This window comes from Onychostoma macrolepis, chromosome 11 (assembly GCF_012432095.1).
Source record: "Onychostoma macrolepis isolate SWU-2019 chromosome 11, ASM1243209v1, whole genome shotgun sequence".
Lineage (NCBI taxonomy): Eukaryota > Metazoa > Chordata > Actinopteri > Cypriniformes > Cyprinidae > Onychostoma > Onychostoma macrolepis.
The window spans coordinates 17,165,820-17,177,680 of NC_081165.1; the positions used below are offsets into that span (position 1 = coordinate 17,165,820).

Genomic DNA, 11,861 nt, shown 5'->3' on the forward strand with positions numbered 1-11,861 from the left:
TGCCGCTTCTCAACTCGTTCTTGTTGCGAGCTATTCAGATCTCCGTGTAATGGGGCTCTTTATGTTTATTGTGGTTTTCACCTTGGCATTCATTTTTGCTGCAGCTAGCAAAATCTTCATGTTTTATTAAAACGACGTATAAGTGAGTAAAGATCAGAGAAGGAATGGGCTTTAAAAACGTTGCATGCCAACACACTGCTACTAGATGCCAAGAGAAAAGAGATCAAATACCTTTGAAGTCCTTGAAAAATGAAGTTGAGAAATCGTTAAACTAGTCGTCCACTGCTGCTCGATTGTGGGCTGTTTGTCTTGAAGCTGAAGTTAGAAATGCCGTTTTGCTTGGCTTTGGTATGTTTTCTAAAGTGATTGATTGTCAGCCGTTTAAATGGAAAAATAACTTCATTTTATTTTATTTTTTTCATAAAACGGATATATATGGAACATACTCGGGTTTCACAGCCTATTTACACTCTTAAAAGTGAAAGCTTTTTATTGGCATTGGTGATTCCATTAACTTTTAACTTTTAAAGGTTGTTTGTCTCTTGTTAATTTTCATCTCTGGTGAATCAGTGTTAAATGTAGCACTCAGGAAGTCGGTGCTAAATGTAATTTAATTTAAAAAAAAAAAAAAGTAATTGTGAATTGCATTACCAATGCTAGCAATTTAGGGGATTGTAATTTAAAATGTTTATTTATAAAATTACATAAATATTCATAATAATTTACAATTAGGTTCTTAATTAGGTACAATTAGGTAGTTATCTTGAACTTAAAAAAAAAAATCGTAATTCGTGTTAATTTGGAAAACTTAAACCATTTTAAATATGAATTAGTATATGTAAAATTAACATTAACCACAATTAATAAGTGCTGCCTAATGCATTAAACAAAGGTGATGAATTCATACTTAAAAACGTAAATCGTTTCTTTGCAGTGACATAAAATTGTGAATATTTAATTGGAAAACATTTTATACAGGATTAATCATTAAAAATCTATAGAGTTGTAAATAAGTCTAAAAAAAATGACATACAGAAGGCAGAAAACCATGCAACATTGTATTTAGATTGTAAATAGTAATTTTTCTAGAAGTGCTGAAACATTTTTTTCACACAATTGTGGCTTAAAAAAACAACAACAGTCAATTTGAACCAGTTACACGTGCAAGACTTATTTTGTATGCCAATCAGTATAGTGCTTGATATTTATTGTACTTGGTGTCTTTTTGTGCTAGGATCACCTGAAACTGATGGTAATACCAGGTGTAAACATTGCCAGAGTTCAGGTACAGCTCCAGTATGATGCCTTCCCGTTACTCATTTAACAAGGGCCCCCACATCTTAGCGCCTTATCAGCTCCAGCCTCTCTCACACTCAGTCATGCTGTCCTCATCGCTGTGGCCGAGGGTGAGGGATTCTCCATGCTCTAAGTGGATTAAAACCTCTCTGCATCCAGTTCCAGGCAGCAGTTGCATGGCTTGTCTGTCAAAGGTGGTGGATATTTTCACAGGTTTAGTCTGTGAGCTGGATGGTGTGTTCCACCCCGAGTCCAGTTAAGAGCACCGTTTGTGCCTCCTCTCACCACGCACATGAAAAAAACCAGCTCCAGCATCTTCCCACACCCATTACAAACACAGTCTGCCAACGTGCTACATTCCCTAACGTGTGTAGAGATATTGCAAGCTTAAGAAATGCCTGTGTACGTCTCTGTGTTTGCAAAGGGCTTGTCAGGAACTGCAGTGGCTGAGGGAACTTGAGCGTGGTTTGCGGAAAAGCCCATATGTCAAAGATATTGAATGCATTTGTGAGAGAGAAAACAAAATACTGTATGGGATGGGTGGGAACAGGTACACTGCACAAAAGTGACACACAGTGTATAAGCAGGAATGCTGGGAATTCCAGACTGTGTTTAGGATGTCCTCCGTGCCCTGGAGTATTGAAACGCTACTTTTTGTCTCACTCGATCAATCAACCTTGCTCTTTATTTTCCCCCCACACCTTTCACACGATAGTACAGCATTGTGCTAAAAATTACTTCATTTATGGCTAGACGTATATCCCCAAATTAACAATTTAAGCTAAAATCATACACATTCCATATAGCCAGTTTTTTTGTCTTAAGGAGAGTTTTTTTTTTCCCGAGAACAAATTTTCTTTATAAAACTGAAACCTATATTATTTTTTTATAATGCAATTTTGAAATGCTTCTTTAGGAACTAAATCATAGTAGCTTAATGTAATATTCCATTGGAAAGAATAGAAGATTTCTGAGGATATTATTTTCAGTAAAATAGGCCCATGCCCATTGGAATGTGGAATGGAGTTTATTTTTACAGTAAGCATACTGCATATTAGGGGTGTGCGATATGCGATTTGACATTATCGAGTATATCGCAAAAAAAATAAAAAACACCAAGAGAGTGCTAGCATACAGTACACATGCACATCTTGTCAGTAAAGCCGGTTCTGTGATTAGTAGTAAATCTCCATCACCTGCTTTCAGATGGAGCAGCATTTACTACACAGAGCCGTAGTTCACTGACAAGCTACGCAAAAAAAAAAAATCGCAGACGGTATAATCGTACGATTATGAAATCGTTTGTGATAATGACAGCTGTTTGCGTAGCTTCTCGGTGAACTACAGCTCTGTGTAGTAAATGCTGCTCCATCTGAAAGCACGTGAAAATACTACATTAAATAACATGTTCTTAACATGGCTTCTTACACAGAATAAGGCGTGCAACATATTTCATGGTATTCTAAGCAGTGATCAAGGCTATGTCGATTAGCATTGCATTATCATATGCTTTATTAGAATTAAAATTATTATAAGAACTCAGATAAACCATATATTGCCATAGTCGTGTGTTTATTAGTCATCAAAACATTATTTATGCATTTTTAACTGCAGGTTAAATGTGTTCACAGTCTGTGTGAATGCATCTAAATGGCACTTCAGATGCAGCATCTGTTCCACCTCTGCTTTACAAACACAAATTTGATTTGATTGGCAACAGCCTTATAGTGTCTTACTATTTGAATTTCTTGATTAAATTTAAGAATTTGACACAAGATTATGCATATATTTGATTAGGTTTGAAAAATGGCCTTGTAAAGAGAAAAATACCCATAATAGATAAGTTATTTTCTCTTACTCCTGCAAACTAATCACTGCACAGAATATGAAGAATATCAAAATCTTTGGGAGTCAGCTGTCCATGGCAGTCCAAAACCTGCCAAAATACCAGCACAATAACCTGGTCATAAAAAAAAATATTGTCTAATTATCATTATCGCCAAAATTCCAGAAAATATCGAGATATAATTTTTTTTGTTGTCATTATCACACACCCCTACTGTGTATTGTATTGTATTGTTCATATGTTAAGCTTTTCAGTTAACAGCACAATAATAGCCTGACATGAATTGGATGCATATAGCTTCTCTGCTATATAGAGGGCCTTTACATTGAGACCTTCAGATGTTAAAATGTGTTTTATCTTGTAATCAAGTCATCATCGGTGTCCTGGCCAACCCCCCATAATTTAAAGTCTCCCTCTGTGTCGTGGTATGTCGAGCGAGGATGTCAGGCTGGATTTGCCGGCACTGATGGGATGGTTCTGCTGTAACCTGGGCTCCCTGGGCTGAGCAGGCGGGGAACTGCAGTACGTCCTTGATGAAGAACTCTGCTGCGACATGGCCTGTCCCTTTGACTCACGCTGAGCGCTTGATACTCGGGACGAGGAGGTCAGCCTGACCCACTTTCCCCCGCCTGCCCTTATGTCATGTTGGGAGAGGTGGGCGAGAGGCCAGGGGTGAGTGGGTGGATGGGTGCGCTGACTGTCAGCGAGGCCGTTTGCACGGGGGGTTACGAGAGAGTGCTCCCGCTGTGGAACGCAGGTACATCTCAGCCCACCAAGACAGTAATGGACAGGCACTCCCACAGAGCTCAGTGTCTGACCCTCTTAATGTAGCTCCTTATCCTCGATGACTCCTACAGCTCTCTTCCTCCTCCTCTTCATCACTTCACTGCACTGCAGTGCTTCTGAGCTCCAGCTGTAATCTATGCAATCAAGGATAAGACATTCAGCAGCGTTAGCTGCACATAATTTCATGTGTTGTGGAATATTTTTTACACTCTAGTACAGGGGTCTCCAACCTTTTTTACACCGCGGACCAGTTAGTGTTTGAAAAAAAAAATCTTGCGGCCCAGGTGGGGGGGGTGTTGTTGTTGTGGATAGGGTCTTTAAAACAGCTCTATTCATTTATACTGTTATCAGCACATGTTGAAGTAGATTCGTCTCTTGTCTCTGAGATAATATGCTGTTCAGCGTTAGAAAACTCCGTCAGTTTTTACTTTCACTTTCTGTATGACTGAAGTTAAGATGTTCACCGGCATAACTATTGCGCAGAGTTTGCACGTTGCTTGTGTGATATCCATTGCCTCGCCTTCTACTGTATAAAACACATGAATACATGAAAGAGGAATCAATTCGGTATGCCACACTGTCTGAAACACGTCTCTATGCTTGTGCGTGCTTCGGGTGTGTGCGAGTACAGCGCGCAAGTAACGAATTCAGTTCTGTTTCGTTTCTTCTTGTGGTTTTAAATAGATTGAACGTGTAAATTGGCAAATTAAACTGCGAATCACATGCCGAAAGATGGGGTCTGGACCTGGTCCGTATATCACGGATCAACTGCGATCCCTTTAAGCCCTTTGACAGATCAGAGCAATCTTTTATTTACTAATTTGACCATCGTCAAATTGCTACTCGATATCCATCGCATACAACGAAAATAAAGAGTAATTAGAAAAATCATTTACACACAATAAATAACAGAGCGTCATATCTATAGCCAACACATTTTCCCCAGAACTTTCTCGCGACCCGGTAGGAATTCTTCCACGGCCCGGTAGTGGGTCGCGACCCGGTGGTTGGGGACCTCTGCTCTAGTATATGTAATTTATGTTCAGGAGTGACCTGCTGACCTTTTGGTTTTACATGTGTGTGTGTGTAAAGATGCTGTCAGACAGGACGTGCTTGTCAACATGTAGTGATATATAAGACCGGCACAACTCATCAAAAAGTAAAACTCATTTTCCAGGTTGAACGCAGGGTCAAAAAAGAAAAATGGGTGTTTCGTATGTAGTTCACTGACAAACAGGCCTCTATGCTGAATTTAGACAGGTTACATGTCCTACCTTAAGTGTGCAAAGATGGAAGGCATAGTAGCACTTCATGTTGTCATGAATAATCATGTCATCAACACGAAAAAGCATTTGCAACCCATGTGGTATACATGATTCATAGAGAAAAATGGAAGGAGTTTATCTTTTTGAAATTGATTAATTTGTGAAAGGTAAACTTTGTTGTTGTTGAAAAATGATTTGATTTTAAATGTAATTAAGTCTATTTAGTAAATAGTTAATAAAATAAAGATAAAATTGAAATATTTGATTACAGCAGTAAAATGACACAAGATGCCATATTTAGTCATTTACTATTATTGTTGTTAATATTAGTAGTAGTAGTATATTTTTGTATCATTCTATATTATAAACATGCATGTTATAAATTATGTAGGCCTATGTATTTGTGTATAAAATATGGAATACATATATTTATCATTGAAATATTTGTAATAAAATGTCATCTCATAAGAGATCTTATATTTTTAATTTGTAATATATTAATAATAATTGTTATATTTATACCACTGTATGACACATGAAATGCATATATTTATATTAAAATCTATTATAAATCTGATATAAATCTGATATAATGTAGAGGTCTTAATATATTAAAAGAAAATAAAGCACTTAAGTTGTTTGGCATGCTGCTAATGTTCATAACATTGGATTTTGTAGCTTTCACTGTAGAATGTCCATCTGATAAAGAGTGGGCTTTTACACACACAAGCTGTCACACCCTGACTTCTTTTGGTCATTCCTTTTCTTCTCTCTCTCTCTCTCTCTCTCTCTCTCTCACACACACTCACACTCAAACTCAGTGTGTCAGAATGGCAGCTGGCCCTGCGGCTCTCCTGGTTAGTTCCCCTGATAGAGAGTTGGAGACAGACTGGACTGGTGCAGTAGTGCTTATTAGCCATGTCTGTCTGCAGGAGCCCTGCTGAGCCAGCCTTGAACTCTCCGGCCCCCAGCAGAGAAAGAGGGAGGTTAAAACGGTGGAGGACAAAAGCGAGAGCGTGACAGCCAGGGAAAGAGACCTGCCTGTCTGACCTGCATGTCCACTTAGCTAGTTGCCACCTAACCTGATAGAAGGTGGACACAGAATCATTGCTTTGAACAAGAAAGTGATCCGTTTCATCTATCCAGTGATCCTGTGCAGATTGTGAAACCCATGAGCTGAAGCATGTCCATCTGATGCATACTAATAATAATAATAATAATAATAATAATTAAAAAATAGAAAGATCTTGCTTGATCTGCCCTCTTCGACTTACCTTAAAATGGCCAAATTGCACATTGCTATCGCCGAGCAGGTTTAAGTAGTTGACGTTGTTCATTTTTTTTTCCAGGGAGAGAATGTGATGTTGTCTGCGTGACTAACCTTGGATCTTGCAGTGTCTGGAGTTGCTGTGGCTGCTAAAGTTTTAATGCTCTACAAGATTAGGGCCTGTGGACAGATGCGGCGGGTTCAACCATGGGTTATAAACTGCTCTGACCCGCCTTTGTTTTTATGCGTGCATCTCATGAACTATCAGATTCAGCTGTCCTGGAGAGCTCACCTTTATTGCCACTAATGGTTTCAGTACTGCTGACACAGTCGGAGACTCCCTTTCCTTGACGTGTCGTTCCCTTCGGTCTGCTGTTAAACATCTAACACGCACCTGCAGTCAACCCTGATAGGCCCAGTGGAAACGGCCCGTTATTGCCCTCATTAGATGTTATGCGGTAGTTATTTCACACAAATTCATCACATATTAACCTAGACTGTGTTTGCTTAGCATTTTCATCTAATCGCCTCTCGTGAGCGTTTCTCTCGCAGTAGGCTCGTTCCACACCAGACCAGCTCATGCAAAGATCCCAGAGCTTTTATATCACAGCCATCTGTCAATACAATTTGGTCAAATGATTTCAAAACCTGTGCGTTTCTAGTGTCTTAAGCCAAGTGGCTGGCTGAGCTCCAGCTGGAACGCGCCGAGCATTAAGGCATGATGTGCGTTCAAGCCACCTCCTGCTGATTCATCCCTCACATGCTGCAAAATTACCTTTTGCTCATTAAAGAATTGTGTAAGTTAAAAAAATAATAATTTGCATAATTCATTTCCCCCTGAGGAACGGGATGATTAATTAATTACTATGCTATTAAACTGGATCTCTCTTTTTTTTTTTTAAATTAACCTCAGGACATCCTTCATGTATAGGTTTTTTTTCTTTGTCACATCAGTCTCAGTTCATTCGGACGTGTGGGAATCTCAGAAGTTATGAAAAATCTCTGTGTAGTTAAAAATAGTTGAGTCAGGGGTTCTTATTATTGAGTTTAGGAGTCTCAATATTCTGCAATCGTCCTAATCGTCCTGCAGTTTTTTGTTTTTTTTTGAGCCTGTCGTCTGCAGCAAGATGAATCTCTTTAATATATTTCTCTGGCCCGGTTGCTTTGCATAGTGCAGAAAAGATGACGCAGACTCTGGGTTATAATACCCCAGTGTTTTATTCATATTCTCTTATTTGCAGGGACCCTACATGCTCGCGATTGCTACGCCGCCGTCTGACTGCGCACTATAGGCTGCATGTAAATGAGGGTTTTAGGTACAACTGTAGTGCAATATCATGCAGGAGTCTTATTAACCTATAAACAACCTAAACACTTCTTTCTCCCTTTCCTCCTACAGAACTCAATACGGCACAATCTCTCGTTGAACAAGTGTTTTCTCAAAGTGCCTCGCTCTAAAGATGACCCAGGAAAGGTAAGCGTTCTCCTTTTCTTCCAAATGTAGTGCTGTTTTATTCAGAAATGCAGGTTTTGTACATTTGCTAAATACAAAATGCCGCTTCCAGAGCAGATTTGGCCGTTAAAAAATGCATACGTATCCTTGTGAAAATAGATGAGAGCGGGCACTTGCAGTAACGTTTTAAAAGCGCTTTCCAGAGCTCTCTCGGGGAGAGGAGAAAGCACTTCAGCCTGGCACTTACTGCACGAGAGGGGGGAAGACCACCACCTGCTTCTCCTCAGTCGCCGTACCGATAGCCCGGCCCGCCGGAGCAAAAACAACCCAGACTGATTCACGTGTAGGCCAGAGTGCAGAGCGATATGCATCTCAAAATAAGCATGCACATCTGATAACACGTGTTTATTTTTCTGAAATATATACAATGTTGTCAGTGCATCGATACAGCATCGATGGACCCCGGTTAACCTGTTTTTTTTTTTCTTTCATAAAGCACCAATGCAAAAACACACACACTCATTTCTCTGTATCCTCAGCCATCTTGTGCAAGCGCGTTCACGCACATACTCTCACAGCGCGACATAAAGAGAAGAGCCGAGGCATGCAGGGGATGGGGACTGAATGCTAATTTCATGTTTTGCTGTAATCCTCTGATATTGACACTCCTGGGATGTGCTCCACTAAATACAAAATAATCTATCGCTGGATGGATTCTATTCCGAATGCACGGCCAACATGCTTGCATCCCTAATGTTCAATTTGGAATTTGCCTCCTTCCACACAGCCCTCCCCCCTGGAAGGAGAACTTCAAAGCTGCGCGGGGCTCTCTTGATATGTTCCATCAATATTGTAATACGGCAGGAATATGGACCCTGCTGTTTGTGCGAGATAGTAACTGAGGCGTGCTTCTCAGAGATGGCAAAAACGATTGTTCACTTCACCTTTGTGATCCGCAGCAGCTGCTGAGAATGAGGAAGGCCGAACTTTGGGGCAGATACAATCACATTTGCCCTTGAGTAGACTTTTGGTCCGAGAGGTCTAACCTGCATTGAGACGGTCTTGCTGATTATTTCCATTAGAATCCAGATTGTAAGGTTTACCATTAAGCCACTGCAAAACCCAGCACATGCATATTTATATATTTGCATATTTGTAAGTCTCTTATGCATTTATTTGATCAGAAATTAAGAACAGTAATCTTGTGAAATGAACTGTGAATTTAAATGAACTCTCTTCTATTTGAATTTGTTAAAATATGTAATAATATACACATTTTTCCAGACTTCATTGTCACATGATCCTTCAGTCTTTGTCACTGTTGATCAGTTTAACACATATCTTGCCAACCCTAAACCTTTGAACAATAGTATGTGCTATATTTATATCTTCCCCATTTTAAGTAGTGTTGTTTTTTTAAAATAAAAGTGAATACATGTAAAGTGCTATTAAATGATATAAATGTACTTCTTCATTTTGAAAAATACAATACTTGATTTGCGATGGTCATTGTTAAGGGAGTAGTATTAATGTTATTTAGTGCATTTCTTTAATGGCTTTAAATTTTGGAGTTCAGCTGAGATTATTATCTAAAGAGGTAACCTCGACACAATCTTATTGTATTGCCCTATATTTCAGATTCATCTAAACTCTCCTTTCATGGATTTCTTTAAACGTTGCTTTCTCTCCAGGGGTTGTGTAGCAGCCTACAGATACTCCCCTCCCAAGGGCTTTCGGTTTTTCAAGATTTTTCAGCTAATTAAAAGGAACGCTACTCAGCCTCCCCTTCCACAGTGAAAGTGTCTTGCAGTAGTTTTAATTTAAATTACATCTGCTAGGTGTAACAGACTGCCAGCGTTCTCAGTCACCTTCAGCTGTCCTTCATCATCACTGCATCAATTACAGGAACATGGTTATTTAAATTGAAATAAAGAACACTAGGATATTTGTTACAGGGAAATTGCCGTGCATGTTATGAACTCTGATGGTCTAATGCAGCAATATAATGCGTAAATGGTGATGCGAGGTGAAGATCGTCTCACCGTTTGTTAAACTATTTGAAAGTAGCTGTACTCACCTAGTCTGTTTATTGTGTGGGAGCACTCACTACCTTTAACATTTAACATTTTTAAGCTACTCATGCTACATTAGAATTTATAAAGAAACTGAAGACCCTTTCACATCAGCGCACCTCTCAACTCAAGTGCCATGCGCTGTTTATCAATTTGCATAGAATAGATATGTACAGTATGATGATTTATTCTGTGAATGTCAGGATATGCTTTTGACGTTTTTGCTGCACACGTCGCTCTCTAATGATACGTCATGCGTATCAGTAGCAAGTTAAAACTGTTAGAATTAAGCATCACATTAGTGCTTGACTTGAGTGCAACATGGCATTGTGGGTAATGCTGTAGCTTTTTGATATGTAGTTTTTATTTATTGTGTGCGTGTGTATATGCGTGTATGTATAAGTGCTGTAAAATAAATAAAAGGTTGTGAGAAAACATTTAGCAGCGGCACCTCTAAAAGGGGTGGCTGATTGCAATTTCACTTTTTTTAATGTTAGTTAGTGTGTAATGTTGCTGTTTGAGCATAAACAATATCTGCAAAGTTGCAGTGCTGAAAGTTCAATGCAAACAGAGATTTCATCTTTTAAAATTCTGGAAGTTTAATGCCTACAAAAACGGCTGGTAAGGGACTACAACGCACTACTTCCCGGGTCTGTTACGTCACAAACCCAGATAAACCCCGCCCTCGGGAACATGTAAGGAAGGGGGCGAGACCATGCTGCGCTGCTTTAGAGAAGAGGAAGAGAAAACTAGGGGCACTTAAAAATCTATTCATATATGAATCGCGATTCTGTCTTCTAATGATTCTAATGGATTCACAAGTTTCAAAATGAATGTTCTAAAACAGCTGTTCTTAATTCTGTTCCTCGCGTCACCTTGCTCTGCATCTCTCGCTCTCTCTCTCATTCAGATCATCAGATCAGCTCCAACAAACTGTTCCAATTATACATTTTCACATAGCAATGAGAAGCGTTATACATGGGTTGCCGTACTGTATTAAAGCTTTAATCAGAATAAAACTGTATATTAAAAGCTAACATAAGCAGTAGCATAATAACAGCGTATCTAAAAGTATGAGACAACAAACAAACAAACAAACATACCATTAAGAGCCGTGCTTGCACAGGCTCTGCGCGATCCTCTTCACTAATATTCTCTGCGTCTCAATCGGGCTCAAATTGATAAGCAACATAGACGACGCCTTTGTTTACAATACAACCGGAGCACATGCAGCTGAGCTGAGGGGCGGGACATTTAGACTTGAACACATGTTAGACTGCACCCCATAAACACAATCAAGCCTAGAAAAAAACCCAGTAACCCAACTCTTTAAAGAAATAGCAGCCAAAAAATAACTAATAACCCAACTGCTGTAATGTCTGTTAATCAAAGAACAAAAGAAGAGAAAATCAGTAACCTTTGTAGCTTTAAGAATTCATCTATTTAGTTTAGAATTTAGTGTTTGATAACTTTTTCCTACTTGCTGAAGTGCACAGGTAGCTAAATATGACATTTATTATAATGGGTTTATATAAAGATTGTTTTAAGTAAGCAATAGGTACTCGAGGCCATGCTGTATCGTGAATAAATCACGACTGAAGGGCGTTGTTAGGCACGACGCAAAGCGGAGTGATTTATTCACGATACAGCACTGCCTGGAGTACCTTATTGCTTTTATAAAACGGTTACGAATCGAGGAATGGAACTAACCTTTTATAAATATATATATATATATATATATATATATATATATATATATATATATATATATATATATATATATATATATATATATATATCGCGGAGTGCCTGCAACCCCTTCAGCCGTGATTTATTCACGATACAGCACAGCCTCTCGTACCTTATTGCTTACATC

General features: G+C 39.0%; 1 protein-coding gene across 1 annotated transcript in view; it reads left to right on the plus strand.

Annotated features, from left to right (window-relative positions):
* The window catches only part of foxj3 (forkhead box J3), a 114,191-nt gene that overhangs the window by 66,969 nt on the left and 35,361 nt on the right, over positions 1–11,861 (plus strand). Inside the window, 1 exon segment of the mRNA XM_058790661.1 lies at positions 7,860–7,934. Coding sequence (XP_058646644.1) covers positions 7,860–7,934 — 75 coding nt within the window.